Source organism: Gigantopelta aegis, chromosome 13, assembly GCF_016097555.1.
Source record: "Gigantopelta aegis isolate Gae_Host chromosome 13, Gae_host_genome, whole genome shotgun sequence".
NCBI lineage: Eukaryota > Metazoa > Mollusca > Gastropoda > Neomphalida > Peltospiridae > Gigantopelta > Gigantopelta aegis.
This window is the reverse complement of record NC_054711.1, coordinates 24,691,906-24,715,335: the sequence shown is the minus strand read 5'-3', so window position 1 is coordinate 24,715,335 and position 23,430 is coordinate 24,691,906. Positions and strand designations below refer to the sequence as shown.

Below are 23,430 nucleotides of genomic sequence, written 5' to 3'. Positions count from 1 at the left end.
ATGATCATCAACATAATCGAATAATATAACAATGGTTTGACATGAACTGTCAATCTCTTCTTGTCCAAAAAATTATTAATCGATTTTCATTTTCCATAATCTATTAAAACAAAAATGACATTTATAAATTCCATAACCTGTATGAACCCAAGTGTGTTATGCTGCATTGTAGGTAGAGATAGGGTCTGCAGATGTCAGTTATTTGACTGGTTAACACTTTCATAAATGTAAATTAATTAAAATTATTGCATTATGTACAGATGTTAGTTATTTTATTTAGTTACAAATTTTCTGTATAGTTATTAATTATTTCATTAGTTAAAATAATTTTATACTTTTGCCGTTACTTCATGCTGACACTATCAGTCGGGAGTATTTACACAGCTATTAGTTAATGGCCGACACGGGCTATCAATCGGGAGTATTTACACAGCTGTTAGCTAATGGCCGACATTGGCTATCAATTGGGAGTATTTACACAGCTGTTAGTTAATGGCCGACACTGGCTATCAATCGGGAGTATTTACACAGCTGTTAGTTAATGGCCGATATTGTCTATCAATTAGGAGTATTTACATAGCTGTTAGTTACTCAGATGTTCATACTCATACCATTCTACTAAACATAAAGACACTTTATTTTACTGTTACAATTATCCCATGACGACGCTACCTATCAATTAGGAATATATCCACAGCTGTTAGTTAATGGCCAACTCTGGCCATCAATCAGGAATATATCCACAGCTGTTAGTTAATAGCCAACACTGGCTATCAATCAGGAGTATTTATACAGCTGTTAGTTAGTGGTTCTCAGATGTTCATACTCATACCATTCTACTAAACATAAAGACACTTTATTTTACTGTTACAATAAATTACTCCATGCCGACGCTGGCTATTGATTAGGAATATATCCACTAAGACAAGACAGACAAGGAGACAACTTGAGGACGGTATGTACACACGGTTTCGAGCTAAATAATTACCTTAATGAAGCCCACAGTGAAGTAGTGAAATAAATGATCCAAGTAAGATTTAGGAAAAACGGATAAATGGCCAAAGTCATGCTGAATCCATCCAACCTGCCCCTGTAAAAACAAGGGGAACAATTCACATTAAAAAAAAAAAGGAAGAAGACAGAACACACAAATGTGCCATGGTTTTGAGGGTGTTTTCTAATGTTGAAGTTTTCCATTGGAAAACAGCATGGATGACATGTTGACCATCTTTGTGACCGAGGCCCGTCGTATGAGAGACAACAGCCGTCATCTGTAAGCGTAAAAAGGGTTAATTTCGCAGCATGCAATTTTAATTTTAATTCTTGTTGACTGAACGCATGCGAGTTCTAGACAAAAGTGAAAGATGGAGACGAGGACAGTTAAGCTACAACACAAAACACTGCACACTGGTCAGGCCTATATCCATATACTTTGGAGTATGTGTGTCTTGGTGATCTATGTTATAAAACATGGGCACCAACCGACCAACTACTGAAAAATAATAAAAGTAGTTCGGCAACTGACCCACAATGTTTTTTGTTTTACCTTTTTATTTTATTTTGTTTGTGAGGGGGGTGATAGGATTTTTATACACTGCATTTTCCTGAATGTCTTTCAAGAATGAAAGTGAGTGTTGCCAAGTTGCAGTCTGAATGTTTCCTACAAAAATTTGCTACTTTGTTAACATATGAGTTTTAAAAACTTCCCAATGTATTTATTGTCATACATGTACAAAAGGTTTACTGTAAACTTTTTGTGGGAAAATGCTGTTTAAATTAGTCTTTATCTAACTTCGATCAAATACCCCCATGATATACGGCTACATGTAGTTTGTTAATACATAATTTATAGACTTAATTTATTGTCACAGGACAAATTTCACTACATTTCTTTTAACATATTTACTGTTTAAGTTACAGTACAGTCAGACCCTATTCTACTGTATCAAGCGACAGACATCAACAACATTCTGCAAACACCTGGGATCAGAGACCATGAATCTTCCGAGTCTAGACGGAAGACTGAAGCCCAAATATTACTGGGTCTTTGAGTTGAAGTATCGCCTCGGGTCCGATACATGGATTTGGGTCCACATCTTCAGTTTAAACTCAGAAGCCATGATCTTTGGGATAAGGGGGACACATGTTGGTGTGCGGGCAGTTCTCAGCTTGCTACATGCACAATGGTGAGTTTTGTGTGTGTAAAATTAAATGCAAAATCAACAACCGAATGTGCTTATTTATTAAAACTCATAAGAAAGGTCAATGTGACTACAATACTACCGATACCAACAAATTAGTCGACAAATAAACGTAAATAAGCGTTTACACACACAAAACAAAGCGACGTGAGACTCCATTCACAGCTACACTGAATCTACTCATGTAAAATCTATACAATTAGTGGCTTTAAAAACATTCTCAGAACTGAGAATGTTCTTAGAAAAAAAAACATGCATGCTTGTGCCAACGCAACGCACTGACACTTTGACAGGTTCTGCTGAGCAAGAGACTTAAAAATGTATGATATTGTTTCAGATCTTAAACCACACAAACATTTAACAGTCTTCGCCATAAACAAAATCAAGGTGAGCTAAATCAATCCCTTAAATTATACCAGGCTAGAAATCACTTTAATTTAAAAATTCATTAAAAAATATTTTTTATTGCAAAACGATCAATTACCAGGCAATTTTCCCAGGCCTTCCTGGCAGAGACTGTTTTACAACTGCAGAAACTATTAATTAAATTACAACCCATCTGTTCGTATACTAAATTTTAATAAAGAGGAATAAAGTGATTTAACATCAGTACATGTAGTTAGGCAGAGAACTTTTTGAGCACCTCTCGAATATTACCTGGCTACGCATTTAGCAGCATTCCCACCTTTCTATGTTAACTTTTTCCATTTAGGAGCCAAATGGCCCCTGCTTTGATTTTTTGGTATATAGAGATAGTATAAAATGTTTTAGTCGGCAAATGAAAAATGTTTTCTTGCATACACGACCACATCCATCGCAATGTAGAAAGCAGATTTCATGCTTCCATGAATTTCAGATTTTTGGTCAAAACAGTATGAGAATGAATCCCAAATATCCATATTATATCATATTTACAATTGTAGCAGAATCTTAAAAAATGCAGTGTCTGATTACATCAGCAGAGATCCATCAAAGTGGCCAGTTTTTGTTAATGCCAATCTAATATGCAATGAAATCAAGGAAAAAGTGCTCAAATATCACCATTACCTGTAGAAATCCCATTACTAAATAATGAAGAAGATGGTCCCATTTGGAACTAAATCTATTACTAAATGCGGATAGGTGACCGAAATCATGCTGTATCCAGGCAGTTTGTGCCTAGAAAAAACAACAAGTATCATGAGAGAACAAATAAACACACACCATAACACACGAGTTAAAAACCATACAAGCACCGATTTACCAACATCTGTAAGCTTCATCCTTCCTCATTTCATAAGACAGGAGATCTAAATTATGTACACAAATGATTCATGTTATTAAAAAAAAAGCACCCCACCCCCACCCATTTCTCAACAAATCTAGACAGGACCGAGATCAACATCTAAAATGAGTCACAATCCAAGCTGAATTCTGTGGAAAATTCTCATCCCTGATCCGATGAACATCACAAGACTTTCTTTTTTGAGGGTAACAGGTACGACTGTGTCCTCTACACGCTTCATTTTGAGTGATGTGAAACACTGCACCCCTTAAAAATAGCCTACATCTCCCCTATCACATTCATTATTACTGTAATTTTCTTATCGACATCTTCAGTATTGCAATTTTTCATCCTCCTGAGTTTCTTATGTAACAGCTAATAATTTCATCGCCGACGACACCAAAGAATGGGACAACGACTCGCTGTAAGTCGTTAAGGGGTTGAGAGGTTCTTTATTCTGGTAGTGGCTCAAGTTACAACAAAACATCAAATCGTGGGAAAACAAATAAAAATACCCCGTTCAAGAAACCAGGTGACCGATACATTCAACTTGAAACCATCAACCCACGAACTCCTCTCCGACAATTCCGTCATCAACTCCACCAAATTATGCTAGACTGAAATGACAGCGAAACCAAACCACGTGCTGTGTAGCCCAAGTTGCACGTGCAACCGCTGTTCAGAATTTATAATGCTTGGCAGACAACTACTACATATAATATCTAGATACATTAAAAAATAAAACCTCCTGCTACACACTTACACGCAAAAGAAGTTAGTAATATGTTAAAATATGGAAATCTTTAACACATGTTCATTTCAAACAATTTAAATCATTTGATTTACATGTTTGAGTAACATCAGCTGAAAAGGAATATACCTACATGTCAATGAAATGATCAATTACTTATTCTTGATGTCAGACAACGCTGAAATATTAAATTGTTATATAACAGAAGAATATTTTAATAATTCAGAGAGGAAAATCACAACTTGACAAAGGACAGATTTTGACTAGTAATAAAACAGGGCTCGAATTTAATAGCAGCACTGATGGCCCTTGCCATAGTGCAATATGAATTGCCATACATCAGGGGCTTGACAATAGCAGGGTGGGGGGTTTTTTCTGCTGAATAAAAATGTATTGCTGTCAGTTATGAAGGGATAATCTTTGGTTTTTACTTGTTGCAGAAGTTACTAGTTTGTAAATATTAATTTATTATTTTTGTCATCTTGGTCATATATATACCGGGCTCGGTGGCGTCGTGGCAGGCCATCGGTCTACAGGTTGGTAGGTACTGGGTTCGGATCCCAGTCGATGCATGGGGTTTTTAATCCAGATACCGACTCCAAACCCTGAGTGAGTGCTCCGCAAGGCTCAATGGGTAGGTGTAAACCACTTGCACCGACCAGTGATCCATAACTGGTTCAACAAAGGCCATGGTTTGTGCTATCCTGCCTGTGGGAAGCGCAAATAAAAGATCCCTTGCTGCCTGTCGTAAAAGAGTAGCCTATGTGGCGACAGCGGGTTTCCTCTCAAAATCTGTGTAGTCCTTAACCACATGTCTGACGCCATATAACCGTAAATAAAATGTGTTGAGTGCGTCGTTAAATAAAACATTTCTTTCTTGGTCATATATGACACATTTGCATTTTAAAACATTTAGGAAAATACCTCAATATAGGCACACTCTTGTTGGCTGATCCCAATATCACAAATGTGGCAGTAATAAATATTATTTAAACCATGTACTCACTCTGTTTGGATCCAAAACTGGGATGCAAACACAAACTACGGCATTAAACTTGCTGTACGTAGGGGTTCAAAATTCCCATTACAAGACGCCCATGGCAATTTTAATTTTTTTTTTTCATGTTGAACAAGTAACTTAGTTATATACATATGCCTGGGGGCAAGTGCAACTATTTTCAATTAACCTCTACATGTCATAGACATCCATCAAAATTTGTTTTTGGAAGAGTTTATCAATATGTAAAAAAAACATTGTCACTGTACCTGAGAATCATGTAAAAGATTGAGTACATTACCTCTACAATGGTGTAGCATGCCATCGATAACATGATCTGCCACCAGCCGACTCCCAAGTAAGCAAGAACAAGGTAAGCGAGGACTTCGAACATCAAGATGTGGCCCAGGTGTGCAGCAAAAAACAAAATGCTTGGCGTAAACAGGCCCTGAAAAAAACACACAGAGGCTATATAATATTATAAACACTGTGTACAAACTAAAAATCAAAATTTACACAATGGGTTCAGGAGATATACATATATATTTATGTTATTCAAGGACAAATATGTTAATATAATTTTAAGCCGTGTATATATATATATATATATATATATATATATATATATATATATATATATATATATATATATATATATATATATATATTGGTTCTTCAATGAATGAATGAATGAATGAATGAATGAAGGGTTTAACGACACCCCAGCACGAACAATACACTGGCTACTGTTATTCAAGAACCAATATTAATTACAATAGTTTGACATTCATCCATTCATTCAAGAATCAATATATATATATATACAGAGCTTAAAATTATATTAACATCCTGTATAAAATATATCTGGACATACAAAGATTATAGTACGGTAACCCAAAATCCAAATTTATATAGAGTTTATCCTTATACTAATTAACTGAAAAAGTCCCTGGAAAATCACTAGCTACCTGTACATGTAAACAGGGCTCGAACGTAACATCGGCAATTGCCATTGCTGAGATATAAATTGGCATGTGTCAAGAGCATCACTGACGGCACTTTTGTCACATTTGTGCCACTGCATACAAATTACTGCCATCAGTAAAACGCCTCGACGACATCAAACGGAATAAATGTGGTGTACATTATCTGCCAGTATTTAACATTTGTTCATCTGAAATAAGTCTACATGCAACAAACTAACCTTTCAATCATATTTGATGCAAAAATCACTTTAAAACAAAATTGCCATATACGCCGACTCACAATTGCCGTCAGTGGGCCATTTCATGCAAGGACATTTCTTGTTTTTAATGCCATGGGTGACAAAGAAAGAAAAAGAAAGAAATGTTTTATTTAACGCACTCAACACATTTTATTTACGGTTAAATGGCGTCAGACATATGGTTAAGGACCACACAGATTTTGAGAGGAAACCTGCTGTCGCCACTACATTGGCTACTCTTTCCGATTAGCAGCAAGGGATCTTTTATTTGCACTTCCCATAGGCAGGATAGCACAAACCATGGCCTTTGTTGAACCAGTGATGGATCACTGGTCGGTGCAAGTGGTTTACACCTACCCATTGAGCCTTGCGGAGCACTCACTCAGGGTTTGGAGTCGGTATCTGGATTAAAAATATCATGCCTCGACTGGGATCCGAACCCATTACCTTCCAGCCTGTAGACCGATGGCCTAACCACGATGCCATCGAGGCCGGTACCATGGGTGACAAATTCTTATGTTCGAACTCTGTGTAAATAGTAAACAGTGTTTCTGCCAAACAGAAATGTTGGGGTATTGCGCTATGGAATTGAATGCAACAGAAAAAGAGTGAGTTCAGTTTAGGGTTAGGGTCAAGAAAATCATACATTACAGGGCGCAATACTGCGAGTGAAACACTCGCCTATGCGAGTGAAATTCTGTTATGGCGATTTAAATTTGCAAAACACTAGCCTTTTGGCGAGTAGATTATTTTTTCAGAATGAAGCTGTCACTGTAACATTTATTTCACTAATCAGTCGGACGACACATACTAATGATCGAAACTGTAAACATACACTTCCGCAGTTTGCCCTGTTTGCGGATATCACACTCGGAGCTCTCCGGCCGACTTGACGATCGAGGTGTTCGGAAAGCCTCGTGACACATCAGGGTTTTCCGATTGTAAATGAGTTTTCACACAGCATTGGACCCGCTTCGCAGCCAATTTGTTTGCACCTAAAGTTAAGCTAAATGTTGCATGGCGGGAATATGCTAAATAAATTTTAAAAAAACGTTCGAGAAAGTTGTTGGTAACGATAGCATATCGTGAACAAAAATAAATAAATAAATAAAATACGTCCTAGTTTCGGTAACTGTAGCCGTCGGTATACTTGTCGGAATCGCATAACCCAATTAAAAAATGGTTTACAAAGGAAAGTAAAACAAAATGTACTTCATATGTTGCCTGGCGAGTAACAATCTCTAGTTGGCTAGTATTTTTTTTTATTCACTAGCCAGTTGGCGAGTAAATATAAAGTGCTGCTTTGCGCCCTGCATTAATGATAACAGTCATTAATTTTGTCAAGAAGTTAACTTAAATTGATGCCATACCCGTTTTACCCTCTGGCAGATAACTTGGTAAGGATAGGAACATTTGTTTAACAAGAGCATAGTATATTTTTACTGAGACTCTTTGGTGTCTATATACCATTTTCATGTTTTTAATTTTATCACAAAAATTACACTACATGAACAATTCAGTCGACACGGGTAACACAGTACATTTACTCACAATACATATACAAAACAATAAACACAAAACACAACCAATTGCTGCAAACTAAATAACTAGTTTTATCCCGCAATCACTGTATACATTGGCAAGTTATGATGACTAGATAAATCTCTATATTTTCATTCACTGACCAAAAATATATAGGTCACGCGACATAAGCCCGACTCGACTCCAGTATTTTAGACTAATTTTAATAAACATACTCTTTAAAACATTTGTTTAAGCATGTGCAGTAAATAGAAATAACAGTTTTGTGATAATACAAAACTTATATATTTCTTTCTTAATTAATAGTTTAGAAACACTTTTTGAATGTGACAGAATGTAGCTAGCGTCTTACAAAAAACGACGTCATGTATCTTGTATGATGTTATATGGCAAAAGCCCTGCTAGTTGACAGTACTCTATTTGCTTACACAAAAATGAAATAAATAATTATTTTCAGACTATTCCCGTAGGCTTGCAGGATAAAAAAATAACTGGTTACTGCCTTAAGATATCGGCTTTATCCTGCTCAGGTGGAATGACGAATGCAACGAGGATAAATTCAATATCGACTGGTATATCAAAGGCCATGGTATGTGTTTCCTGTCTGGGAAAGTGCATATAAAAGATCCCTTGCTGCATTAGGAAAGCGTAGTAAGTTTCCTCTGATGACTATGTGTCAGAATTACCAAAATGTTTCGCATCCAATAGCCTATGATTAATAAATCAATGTGCTCTAGTGCAGGCATCGAAATAAGCATTGTGTCTGGTAACCCATTTACAGTTTACCACAAAATATAGCCTGGTAACCTATAGGTTACCACAACTATATGAAACTTAGAATTGAATTCCTCTTACTACTACCGTATATCGCTGTGTATTAGCCGACTCCATGCATTAGCCGACCCCCTAGTTTCACCCTCCAAATCGGCTTTAAAATTATCGACCTTGTATATAAGCCGACCCCCCTATATAAAACTAACCAAGTCAGATGTCTGTGTGGTCTCTACAAAATGACAAAGTACATCTGCTTTCAAACGTCATTTGTCACAGCAAACTTATCCGGAAGCAGTAGCCGATTTCTATTTATAGAAACGGTGTCCGGTTAATTTATTTCTCGTAAAATATAAGTACCAAGATAGCGAAATATACCTAAACATTCTTGATTGCAGCCACACGTTAAAAACACAGTGACTGTTTGCATTGTTGATTGTGCTAATCGGTCTTTTCATTACTAGTCGGCTATACCCTACCATACCCAACCACCCGTGTTGATTAATCCCAAGCCGACAAACAAAACAAATGAAGCTGGAACAATTAACGTGTTCACCGGTTTAGTAAGCAGTTTTGTAATGACACGTGACCTGCGAAGTTTTCCGAAATTGTTTTGATCGGTCACCATTTATTGTTGTTTAAACAGATAAATATTACTAAATAACTTTTAAACACCAACATTTATTAAAGATGAACATATATATACAATTTTAATATCTTTTATTTGTAATAGCTTGTGTTAAAATGCAATATTAAACCTTTATGAAAGCGGAAATGCAGAGCACAATAATGACAATAGATCGAGTCGAGCCGTGACGTCACTATTCTAACTTTACATTTCCAATAAAATGTTGACTCCTTAGATAAGCCGACCCCAGCCTTTGACTTGATAAATTTTGTATCAAAAAGTCGGCTAATACACAGCGATATACGGTACTTTAACGTGGACATTCTGAAATTGTATCGGTGCGTGTGAACATCGGTACGAGAAACAAAATCTGAAAGTAAATTTATCTAGTGGACGCACTGCTTAAACGCGGAATGACTATAATTGCTTGCAATTGCACAAGTGTGCGCAAACATAGTAGTTTGTTTTATTTAACGACGCCGCTAGAGCACATTGATTTTTTATCTTATCATCGGCTATTGGACGTCAAACATATGGTCATTCTGACACTGTTTTTAGAGGAAACCCGCTGTCGCCACATAGGCTACTCTTTTTACGACAGGCAGCAAGGGATCTTTTATTTGCGCTTCCCACAGGCAGGATAGCACAAACCATGGCCTTTGTTGAACCAGTTATGGATCACTGGTCGGTGCAAGTGGTTTACACCTACCCATTGAGCCTTGCGGAGCACTCACTCAGGGTTTGGAGTCGGTATCTCGATTAAAAATCCCATGCCTCGACTGGGATCCGAACCCAGTACCTACCAGCCTGTAGACCGATGGCCTGCCACGACGCCACCGAGGCCGATGCGCGAACATAGATGCAATGCCTTACGAGAAAATGAATTGCCTGCTTTACATTCGGAAACGAAACTACCGTTACCTTTAAATTTTGTCATGAACGAAACACCGTTCGACTTTTCTTACATCTGGTAACCTCCCGGCAACCTGACCGACCGTTCTCGACTCATTTCAATGGCTGTAGTGGCCTTTTTAAACAAAAAAAACCTCTTTTTCTTTAACTGTTTTTGTAAACTTCAGACAAACATCTTCCAGAAGTCAATAGCTTTTACAGTACTACTACAAGTGTACAGAAACAAAACAGGTGAGACGTTTTCAGGGTTTGAATTACATTGTTAGAGGGGCACTGCAATTTATGCTTATAACCGATTATCCAATAGAGCCCCATTTCCAGATTATAACTAACGGTAAACTTTACAAATGCCTTGTGGACAGTCTATCTTATTCTTAACTGCAGAACATTGTATGCCGATACATGTATGAATTTAATTTGTTTATATATGTATTTTAAAATAATAATAAATAAATGGTGTAAGATTAAATATTTTTAATTTTGCATCGTTGCAAATCGGCGGTAGTGTTTATTGATGCTAGTTCAAGCTACTAATATTTGCGTTGCAGTTCGTTGCACACAGCTTTTCCACAGTTCACACCTATTGTTCTGAGGGGTGTTGAGTAGTGAAACTGTGTTACTTGGCAAAGCGCAGACGAAATAAACATTGCTTAAATTAGCAACTGTTAATTGTCAATCAATTTCAGCTACAGTGTACTAATGTTACAGTATATTTTGTTAGAGATGCTACTGTGCATTGAACAAAATATAAAAAGCATAATGTTTATTTTGCTTATTCCATTCAATTAATTAGAAAATTAAAAATATTTAATCATGAATAATAAATAAAATTATTAACACGATGTACGCCAGGCCTGCAGGAGCCAGGGGAGAGGCCTGTGCCCACCGCCCCCTATTCCATATTCATGTAAATAAGGATTAAAATCTGGCTTCCCCTCCCCTCCCCCCCCCCAAGTAGACTGTGCCTTCCCCACTCCAGATGTCATGCCTATGGGCCTGTAAACATGTTATTCTAGAAACAAAGACCCAATATGAATGTTGTAAAAATTATTTATTTGGCTTCGAGTTCAAAATATTTTGTTCTGCAAGTCTGCTATAAGTTCTTGAAAGAAAAATACAAACGATTCAACTCAAAATCAAATGTAATAACATGAAATCAAAGTGCCCACCTAAATGCAGTCTAACAGATTAAAACATTTCAACACTGTCAATTTCACTTTGGCCGTTTCTTTGATGTAGCCTACCCAAGTGAAAAACAAAACTGATGTTTACTTCTTACATGGGGCAAGCCACTTGCTATAGCATAGACAAACAGCTTTAACTGGTGAGTGGCTGTAATGTTCAATGAATTAATTTACAACTAGTAATACACTGAAGTGTGGACAGCTGGATTGGTTCATAGTTGTGAAAGGTTTACATCAGACATGACAAGTGTCTCTGTTGAAAACAATGCCAGTGATGGGGTTAGTTGCAGTATTTATATGTTTTAAATTATGTTTAATAATATACATGTACATACATCAGACACATTTCATTTTCTTTCTTTTCAGCCCTATTTTGTTAATTTTTAGATGCAAACTGGCAATGATTTATTTTTATTATAAGCCAACGGAAGTTTTATAAAATTCATGGATATTACATCGTAGTTGACATTTGCCACAATACACAATGTGCCATATTCATTAATTGTGTGTGCCTGTGTAAACTTGTCCAAACTAGAATAATTAACTATGGAAAATCACTTGTTCCATTTCCAACACAAACATTTGGGTGGGACGAGTAAACTTCAAAACGGCAGACAATTTAAAAATTGACTGACATTTGTCCTATAGAACTAGCTGATGCTGAGATTTAATGTAAATATCTGTATTCTAAATATGTAACATTATAACTATACCCAAATTTTGTTTTGCTTTGTTTTTTTGCACAATTCCACTAGAGCACATCATTGATTTATTAATCATGGACTAATAGATGTTGGTAATTCTGACGGTCTTAGAGAGGAAACCCACTACATTTTTCCATTACTAGCTTTACCACTGGGCTATGTCATATACCATCCGGGGCAGGACATAGCCCAGTGGTACAGCGTTCTCTCTATGCGCAGTCAGTGTGGGATCGATGGCTGTGGTATGTACAACCCTGTCTGTGGGATGGTGCATATAAAAGATCCCTTGTTGCTAATCGAAAAGAGTAGCACATCAAGTGGCAACAGTGGGTTTCCTCTCTCAATATCTGACGCCATATAACCGTAAATAAAATGTGTTGAGTGCGTTGTTAAATAAAACATTTCTTTCTTTGTTTCATATCCCATCTATACTCAACAATTCGTCTACACATAGGAGCGGGATGTAGCTTAGTGGCACAGCGCTCGCCTGATGCGCAATCGATCTAGGATTGATTCCCATCAGTGGGCCCATTGGGCTATTTCTCGTTCCAGCCAGTATTCCACAACTGGTGTAACAAAGGCTTGGATATGTACTATCCTGTCTGTGGGATGGTGTATATAAAAGATCCCTTGCTGCTAATCGAAAAAGAGTAGCCCATGAAGTGGCGACAGCAGGTTTGTGTGGTCCTTAACCATATCCCGACGCCATATAACCATAAATAAAATGTGCTGATGCATTGTTAAATAAAACATTTCCTTCCTTCTTCCGTTTACACATAAGATTGTCTTCAACTACATGTACTGAAATTTTGAGTAAAAGTCAGTATCTATCTGTGATATTTGTATTTTTGCACAGTTCCTTACACTGTTTTTATTTAAATCTTGAATTTTTATATTGATGTTGATCACCACTTTATTTGTTTGCATTACCATAGTTTGACACCCAATAGCCGATGTATTTTTCGTGCTGAGGTGTAATTTAACATTCATTCATTCAACTACATGATCCAACTCACCATGTCCTCTGCTGTTTTTCTCAGCTCTCTAAAGTCTGTTTGTAGCTCGGTGTCGTTGCGTTCAGATTCAGGTAGCGTTCCAATGTGAATGGGTTTCAGGTATTTTCTTACTGCTGTCAGGTCTTTATGGAAAGCGCGGAATGCATCCTGAAATGAAGTAAAATTTAATCTCAAAAGTCAGTCTGGAAAACTATCTATTTAAACTACAGTATTTGATTACAAAATAAAGCAATTTAGGTCGACAACAGCCATTTTTTCCTTTTTCTCATACAATAAATATAACATATCCAACACAAATTTTTTTCATTATCATATATTTGACAAACTGTACTTTTTATTTCTTTCGTAGATCTTTTAAAATTTTAACTAAATCGTTTGTCTAAAATTATGAAAAATAAAAACATGCCGATATGTAGTAAAGTGTTGTATACTACTCAAAAGAATTTAAGGGTCAAAAATTTATAACCAAATAAGTTTCAGAGTGTATTAGATTGATGATGTAAACTACACCAAATTTTTTATTTATTGTTCCATATTTACAAAAAAACACAAATAAACGTCACTGTATACAAGAAAGTCACATGACATGCTGTCAAAGTTGAAGGTTGTCAAACATGGATTTTACACATTAGAACATTTGTTTAATAGTGTGTGAATCCACCCCTGGCACGAATACACTCGACACATCGTTGCCTCATGCTGTTGATCAGACGTCTGAAGAACTCTTGGGGAATGGCCTGCCACTCTGCCATAAGAAGTTGACCCAGATCATGAAGGTTGGCCGGAGGGGCATGGTTATCCCGAACTCTCCTGCCTAATTCGGTCCCAGGCGTTCTCTATTGGGGCCAAGTCAGGCGAATATGCTGGCCAATCCATCCTGGCGATACCTTGTTGTCTGAGAAAGTCTGTTACCACCCTGGCGCGGTGGGGTCTGGCATTGTCATCCTGCAGAACTGCCCCGCCGCCAATCTGCTGAAGGCCTGGGAGAACCAACAGCCAGATAATCTCATTCAGATAGCGGATTCCATTCAGATTGCCATCCACCACATAGAGGGGGGTCCTGTGGTGGATAGAGATGCCGCCCAACACCATGACGCTGCCACCACCGAACCGGTGATGATGTCTAACGTTAACGTCAGAGAAGCGCTCCCCAGGACGTCTGTAGACACGAACCCGACCGTCGTTGAACTGGAGACTAAACCTGGACTCATCAGTGAACATCACTCGACCCCACTGAACACGTTGCCACCGCAGATGAAGCGTGCACCAGTGACGTCTGGCCATTCTCGTAGATTATTGGCTCTCAGACGATTGCGTATGGTTTGATCAGACACTTGAGTTCCAGTCGCAGTCCGCACATTGTCACGTAATCGGCGTGCAGTGGTTGTGCGTTGAGGTAGAGCCATATTGGTGATGTAGCGGTCCTCTTTATTTGTAGTGCTTCGGGGTCTTCCCGAACGTGGACGATTTCGAACAGAATTCGTTGCTTGGTACCGTTGCCACAGTCGGCCAACGACACTCTGACTGACACCAAGTCTCAGAGCAACATTTCTTTGCGTATTGCCATCCTGAAGCCAAGCAATAGCCCTTCCTCGATCTTCGATAGTCAGTTGACGTCGTACCATTGTCGAATTTGGAGTGTGCACCGTACACGAACGCAAGCTCCAATTATACGGAAATTCAGCATTGGGAACATGGAATACACGTGCAAAGCGTGCAAATGAAGCGCTTTGTGAAAAAGCAAGTTATGGGCACTTAGCAGACCTTTCGCTTTCGCCCTAATTTACGTGCAAATGTAAGCATGTTTTCGCCATTAGAGCTAGTCGACAGTGTCAGTGATAGTGGATTTTAATTCATTTATGGGTTGCTTAGACCCACTTTCGTCAAAATGGAACAATACCATGCGTGACATTATGGTCTAGCTAATATAATTGACATTCAGAAAATAATGTCGAAAATATCGTCTGACCCTTAAATTCTTTTGATTAGTATATATTCAATACAGACCTCAGAACTGGTTTGACAGAGGTCAAAGTAAGTAGACCGGTTTTTATTTCAATGTGGTGAAATATTTTGAATTTGAATGACATCAGTATTCCAATGATGTTATTTTTTATCTCCTTACAATAACTATAAACTGGGTGCAGTTTTTCAAAATAAGCACTTGTTCGTTTGTTCCAACAAGTGAAAATCTATTCGGACAAACAAAATGTGCCTCGTGGTTGTCTACTGGACAAGTAAAAATTTTCAATGCAGTTTCATTTCTAGCAATCATAAACATCATCCTGATACTTGAATAAAATAAACCATTTATTTGGACATGTGAAAATATTGGCAGGCAAGTAGATTTCTAGATGTATTTGTCCGGTGGACTAGTAAAAAATTCTGCGTATTTCTATCACTGCATGGGGTGCATGATACGTTCATAACTCTGGAAAAATTCCAGTGCAAAATTACTATTGAAAATTTGTTTCAAAATTACTATTGCACCAGACTGTTTGAAGAAAATCTTGTACTTGATTTTGAAAATACGGCAAGATATGTTATATTTGTAAGATATGTTATATTTATAGTGTATGAAGTTAAAGTTGCGAAAAGTAACGGACTGTCGTTGACCATAGGCATAGATGGCTGACTAATTGGTTTCCAGCCCGCTTTACAGACTTTGAGTTATTAGCCGATTGTATGTTTGAGTCAGGTACTGTATTATCCACAATGCTACAGGGCTTCAAATTTCATGGCAACCACTTTTTCGGCTACATGCCTTGTGATCAAGGGAAGCCATCGGAAACTATTTTTAGGTTCTGTTGAATAGTCGTACTCAATATAATAATCATGGCATTGGGAATCATGGGCAACGAGAGACAGGCTTCCAGATTTTCACTGATCATGCACATGTATGTGGATGGTGACTTCACTAACGCAGTAGACTATATTTTAAAGTATTAGATTTACCCAAGTCAGGCCACTTGATTTTTACGTAGGTAACTGTTTGTTGGGTCTGTTGAATTACATTTGAATAATCTGCGATTTATTTAACCCTAATAGTTACTATTACAGTAACATTTCCACTATTTCAAACAAAGATTTTGCAATGAGGTAGTATTTTTCAATATGACTACTGGTGTGCAGGTTCTCATCAATCTTCATAAACCTGTCTGAAAAATATATGGAATATATATAAAAGTATTAAAACATTCCAGCTATCTTTAAGATTTAGTAATGTGCGAATATGAAAATTGGCTTCGGTTTCGATTTCGCTTTTCATTGACATTTTAACGACATTTGGTTTGGCAATAAGAAAACTTTGCTAAGTTCCTGATTGCAGTGTTAACAGTGAATCCATCTTTTGTCTCAGAAATTAACGAAAATAGCGGATATTGGAAAAACCCACTGGAAATACCTTATGGGTACAAATAATAAAGTACAGGTACAAATCAAGGGTTCAAACTAATAATAAACATGGATGTCTTTTGCAGAAGATATGTGCATAAGAAAACATTACAAGGATGCGATAAAATAGACATTAAGTTCACAGACAAACAGGGTTTTCTGAACTACCTTGTTTTTCGCCAAGTTGAAATGGCAACAAGTTTGCATTGCAAAGGACACTATGCGACGTTCAAAACGTGTATCGTATTCACAGATCAACATCACAAAACACAAAAATATGAGTCGTTCGGCAAATTTTGGTTTTGACTCGCCTTGGCAAATTACAGTAAGTACAGGTTTTTTTCTCTCTCCACGGTTAATTTTTTTTTTTTTATAACCCGAAACCGAACTGATTCCACGGTTAACCACACATCACTATTAAGATTACAGCTTTTAATTTTAGAACACATATAATAATTGATATAAGTAACAAACTGGTAGCTGGTCCACATGCATGTGAATTTCAAGTTGTGTAACTGACCTACAAACAGAACAGTTTGTGTGAAATACTGTGCCCTGTACGGCAGACCTAAGGGTTGTTTAAGGGGAGCTATCACTCTCAGGGCTAGCTCTGGGTGGGTGAACACACAGTTTCGCCAAATTATCTATTAAACTTCAATAATGGCAGAATTTTTTTTCTCTAAACAACAAAATGTAGAAAAATTATTTCGCCAACTTAAAATAAAATTTGCCACAGTTGCTTTTAAAATTCGCAATTGACGAATTTGGCGACTGCCTGAGCTAGCCCTGAGTGATTTTTAAGTCCACTTATGTGAATTTTTATTACATACCCTCAACTTATTTCCTGGCAGAAAGCCTGTATTGGTGTCTTAACTTAAATATATGGCTAAAGAATGATGAATAAAATCTACTACCACCACATAGGATCCTCCCTACAAATGATGTTTTCAGACCCAAAGTTGTCATTTTGTATACTCCAGTGTTAAGACTTGTAAACAGTGTTTCTGCCAGAAATAAATTTTTAGGTATGGTGCTATAGAATTGAATATAAACACAGTCAACAGGGGATATGGGGAGGGGGGGCTCCCCACAAAACAAAAATGTGTTGTTAAGTTTAGGGTTAAGAAAATCATACAGTAATGATAAGAGTGATTAATTTTGTCAAAAGGTTAACTTAAAAAAGAAAAATCTGCAAAATTATTTGGGTATGGCACCATACCAGTTTTACCCTATGGCAGAAACCCTGACAAATCACTAGCCCATACAGAAGATTTAGTTAGTACCATATATATATATATATATATATATATATATTATAGTAATTAATTATAATAATTAATGCAGTTGATATTTTCCACTAGCCTAGATCAAAAATTCACTAGCCAGGACCGAGGGTTAGTGGATTTGCAGGGCTTGAAAAAAAAATGACCTGCTGTTTTTTGAAAATAGCAGGCCAACAGAAATATGTCCTGCTACAAAAAAAATATGGCCTGCTAGAAATATGACAGCAAATGGGTTTGGAACAGTGAAAAATTAAGTACTCTCGACACATATTTTAGACACTTGTGGAATTAAAATCTTGAGCTAAATAGCAGATGAAACCATTACAACTACCGTATTTCCTCCATGTATTATGCGCACTTTTTTCTTTACAAAATACAGCTTAAAAATGGGGGTGCGTACTATACATAATTATAATCATAACAGAAAAATAAATATTTTTAAAATGTCCAGCGATCATCCATAAAAAAATTGCCAATCAGTAGTTTACAGTACTTTACAGGTTACTGACAGTCAGGGGTTTCCCTAGAGCGATAAGCCGACACGGCCCGTGCTCCCTTAGCCAGCCAAGTAAGCGCCTTCATGTCTGGTAAGCGCCTTAACTGCAGGACCGTGTCGGCTTAATTTGTAACATGTATACAAAACAATGGAGCTGTGTGATCCGTAACGTCATTCACCACACATTATCACACTTCCATTTGGTATCTCTGCAATTCTTTACATGTTCACTTTGAGGTCCATTGATCGCACCGTTTTAATTGTCGGCGGGCTTGTGCTGGTCACGTGGTACAGGTGATCGGCTACTACTAATCCGCCAGATAACTGCTTGTTGTAATAGTGTATGTATGCTTGGGAATTACGCATCAAGACAAATCTACCTATTAATTGAATAAACATCTCTGAAGGTGAAATTCTTGAGTAAAACATGTCACCATTATTTTAATTTTGTAAAGTCTTTGAACCAAACCGACACTGCTTGTCAATTTGAATACACATGCCAGTTCAGGGCCGAAAGACATGTCGGCTATCCCAAGGGCTGATTTCAGCCAGACCGAGCGAAAACAAAATGTTCGCTACACTGGTTTGTGCGCTTCATGTTAAACCAAATGGACACTACGGACACCAATCAAATAGTTCGCGAACGTTAGGAAGAAAGTTCGTTGGCTGAACTGAGGAAAGCTCGGCGTAATATACGTCACGCTTCAGAGTCAGCTGACACCCACGTGTCAAGAGACATCGTTGCGGACATGAACAATACGATTACATGGAAGTAAATCTTGATGTAAATGTGTAGAAAAACAATAGTTGTTTGCATCAATGAATACCTAACTGCAGTTTCGTTATTTCCTTTGTCTTTGTTAATTTTGTAGCTATGGTCGAGAGCACGCACTGAGATCGCGATCACAGGAAATGAACATGCAGTATTTATACAAATTGCAGTTAAACGTACACTGAATTAGTTTACAATAATCATGTTTGTTAGATAATGCTAGATATGTATTTGTTAAACTGTGAGGTGACAAGCATTTAACACGACCCTGAAATCAACAGCAACAACATGGCGCAAATTATGAAATTGTTGGGGGTGGGGAATTGATGGGGTGTTTTTTTTTAAAGATTTAACCCCCCCCCCCCCCCCCCCCCCCCCCCAAAACAAACCCACAAAAACAACCCCAACATGATTTGATGGATTGAAGGAAAATACTTAACTGTTTTCAACCTACTACCCCACTTCTTTTGGCTTGATTTTTGTGTTATAATGATGCTATATATGTAAGTGCCTTAAAAAAATCCTGGGGAAAGGCCTGGACAGTGTTCATTACAATGAAACACCAAAACCTTAAAAATCGCTTTTCACTTGTGATGGTTGTAATAAATGCAAAATAAATCTACAAAAGTATCCATACCTCACCAAAAAGTTAACAAATATGACAAAACTGGACCGTAAATATTTTTAATTTCCATGAGATTTAATTCAGCCATTTCCGTCAAATCGGAAATATGCCACACAACTATAAATTTAGAAATTTTGCGCATTCACGTTAGCCACGAGAACCAAATGTAATATGCTATATTTTTGTTTTCATTTATTTATTAGTCATTTACAGTATATGGGTATATAATTTTGTTTTGTTTTATGCATGTTTGAGTCTGTGACATGCAAGTACTAGCCCATGTTTAATGTGACATGTAGGTCTATGTACTCAAGTACCTAACCTAACCTTTAGACTACTGGATTAATTTTTGACAAAAACCATGTTGAGTGGGTACAAGTTTATAATTTTTACTGACATATTCACTTAAATGTTTTATAAATACATAAAATAAAGTTCATATATACTGAACAAAATAAGAAACTTCCGCTAACTTTGCTTGAACATAACTTGATGAAAACAAACCGGGGGAATAATTGTTATATTTGCGTTTAAAAGAGTGTTCCATGATGCATCGTTTGGTGTAAAAATCATGGCCATAGGTTAACAGAAACTGGGAGAATTTTTTACCAAGTGTGGTAGGTGTTAAAAAAAAAAAAAAAAAAAACCCCACTTAATAACGGGTATGACCACCTCTTGAATTGACCACTGCAGTGCATCGCAGGCGAATAGAATTGACTAGTGTTGATTTCTGCCTGTGGAATATTGTTCCATTCCTGAATGAGCGCTTGACGAAGTTCATTGACGTTAGCGGGTGGGTTGGGACGACGCCTCAATCATCTGTCCAGACTATCCCAGACATGCTCGATGGGGTTGAGATCAGGACTTTTAGCGGGCCAGTCATCAATGAAATCAATGTTATTTGTCCTAAGAAATTTTACAGTGCCTCTAGCCGTATGAGAGGTGGCATTATCATGCTGAAAAATCGAGATGTTGGCGTTGGAACAGAGGAATGACGTGATGAGCGAGAATGTCATCGCGGTAACTTTGAGCATTTAAACTGCCATCAATGACGACTAGTGGTGAACGATAACCATGGGCAATGGCTGCCCAGACCATGACACAACCCCCACCCCCGAAACGATTTCGTTCAAGAACACAACAGTCAGCATAGCATTCATTTCTCCTACGGTAGACTCGCACCCTGCCATCACCAAGTTGTAAAGAAAATCTGGATTCATCCGAAAAAAGAACGGTATTCCAGCGTCGCCATATCCAACGAGTGTGTACACGTGCCCAATTAAGACGATTTAGACGATGACATTGCATTAAAACGCATCCGACGTAAGGACGTTGTGCATGTAAACCGTTCTCCCACAGACGATTACGAACAGTTTTCCCACTGATTCGGTTATTATGAAGCCCAGGTGTGTTAGCAGCAGTAGCAGTGGCATTTTGGAATCGACTGCGCAAATGCGTGTTCATGATATAGTGGTCTTGACCACGCGTTGTAACACGCGGACGTCCACGACGTGGCAAGTCGTTGGTGCTTCCTGTTGTTCGAAATCTTACGCGAAGATTTCGTATCGCTCGACTAGAACTCCCAACATGCCTTGCAACGTCTTCTGTCGACATGCCAGCATCAAGCATTCAAGCCAATCGCCCGTTCGCGTAAAATATTGGGTATTCTTGGCATACTAAAAATGCTACAATGTAAAAAACGTAAATTTTGTTTACACATTTTGAAGTGTTTTCGTTCACTTGGCAACAATGTCAGTAAGACAAGTAAAACAAATTGACCGAATACTACACGGGACATGTCGAACTATGCATGCACGTGCAAATTGAATTTCACGTTGTTGACGATTAACAGTGCAAAAATAATCGATAAAATTCATGAATCCTGATAATACTAGGTACCGGCAGCCCTAGCCGATAAGCCTGGAATGCTGCAAAATCGGCAATTATCACCCGTTTTTACAGGCCCAAAATATGTTTTTAAAATCATCCATAAATTACCAAAAAAATAACAGGCGAAAGTCTGTCCTTTGCTCTTTAACGTGGTGCATTAAAAAAAAAAAAATGGTGTTTAATACGACTGTTTAAATGTGTATTTTGCGAACCTTAATTAGTGGCAAATTATCGCTATTGTCTTTGGTTGCGTCGTTTTTCGCGGCTTGTTCTGCGCATATGCGTTGGAAAATCCCCTTGCGCAGATTAGCGATACGTCATAAAACAATTCTGTTGATAGCATGTGAATCGCCAGTGGATGACCTTTCGAACAATATATAGCGTGCTCAGTTTTTTATTTTCTCTGTGACTGATATTTGTGTTTTAAAAAATTTTTCTAAAGTTTGAAACGCTATAATTAATAAAGTGAGATAAAAAAAGCATACAGTGCCGGACATTTTCAAAGAGGGAATTCATTTGTGAATTCGATGGTACTATTATTATCATCATGTGCACGCCTGAAACATTCCGCAGACTCGTTATTGACCATCGACCTTTTTGACCAGAAGGCCAAAGGTTAACAAAATGGCGGATTCCATGCCGGACCACGTGGAGTGCTCTCAGATGGCGATCGATCGTTATTTACATAAGTAGAGCCAATATTTATTTCAACTTCTGTTAGTGGAGATATTAATATTAATATTTATTGTTATATTTTTGTTGGTTTTGTCATTTTAATATTTGTAAAATGCGTTTTTAGTCATTAGTTGTTTTATGGTATTATATATTAATGCTATGTTTATTTTCTTTGTATATAAGTCATCGATTGCAACGATATTTCATTTTTAGAAAATTGTACTTTTTTTTTTTTTACAACGGAAGTCGAGTGCTGACGCGTTTTACCCTACTACCCACATGCTTTTACTGATATTTACCTCAGACTGCTAATTTAATCGATAAAAATATATTTAAATGATATAAGTAAATGTAATAATTAAGTTCTTGTAACATTTATATAATTATATGAATATATATACTCTTCAAAAAAACAAACGCAAAAGGGTACAAATGGGTTATAACTCCAATTTTATGTTTCCTACCGGTTCATGCTTTGTGAATATAAGGTCATTGCATGTCCCAAACACATTCCCACGGTTACATTCGATAAAATGCAGCTACTGTACAATAAAGTTTAAAAATGTGAATATTCGCAAAAACGCAGCCACGTGCAAACCATGTCACCACTGCACGTGCGTTGTCTGCACATGCAACATGAACACCGACAGTATAAAAGTGCAGGGTGTTCGCTTGCCTGGCCTCTGTATCTGGCCGACAGTTGACAATCCAGGACATGCCACGTCTCAGTGAACCGCAGAGAAACAATGCCATCGGCCGACTAGACGCAGGCGAATCCAGAACGGCCGTTGCCAGGGCATTCCATGTGTCCCCAAGCACCATCTCCAGACTGCGGGACCGTTACCAGCAACATGGATCAACACGTGACCTCCCTAGATCCGGTCGACCACGGGTCACTACCCCCGGGCAGGACCGCTACATCCGGGTACGCCACCTTCGGGAACGATTGACTACTGCCACCTCCACAGCCGCAGCAATACCAGGTTTGTGCAGGATATCCGACCAGACCGTAAGGAACCGCCTACGTGAGGTAGGAATTCGTGCCAGACGTCCAGTTCGAGGTGTCATCTTAACACCACAACACCGTCGACTCCGACTGCA

The 23,430-nt window shown here is 37.7% G+C and overlaps 1 protein-coding gene across 4 annotated transcripts in view; it reads right to left on the bottom strand.

Annotated features, from left to right (window-relative positions):
- Nucleotides 1-23,430, bottom strand: part of LOC121387335 (fatty acid desaturase 2-like) — a 71,763-nt gene that overhangs the window by 36,127 nt on the left and 12,206 nt on the right. For 2 of the 4 annotated variants that reach the window (XM_041518379.1, XM_041518380.1), the window contains 4 exons: nt 13,196-13,342; nt 5,515-5,661; nt 3,249-3,359; nt 989-1,090 (listed from right to left, as the gene is read on the bottom strand). In XM_041518379.1, coding sequence (XP_041374313.1) covers nt 989-1,090; nt 3,249-3,359; nt 5,515-5,661; nt 13,196-13,342 — 507 coding nt within the window. The remainder of the gene's footprint in view (nt 1-988; nt 1,091-3,248; nt 3,360-5,514; nt 5,662-13,195; nt 13,343-23,430) is intronic. The other 2 variants (XM_041518381.1, XM_041518382.1) reach the window with 2 other exon arrangements.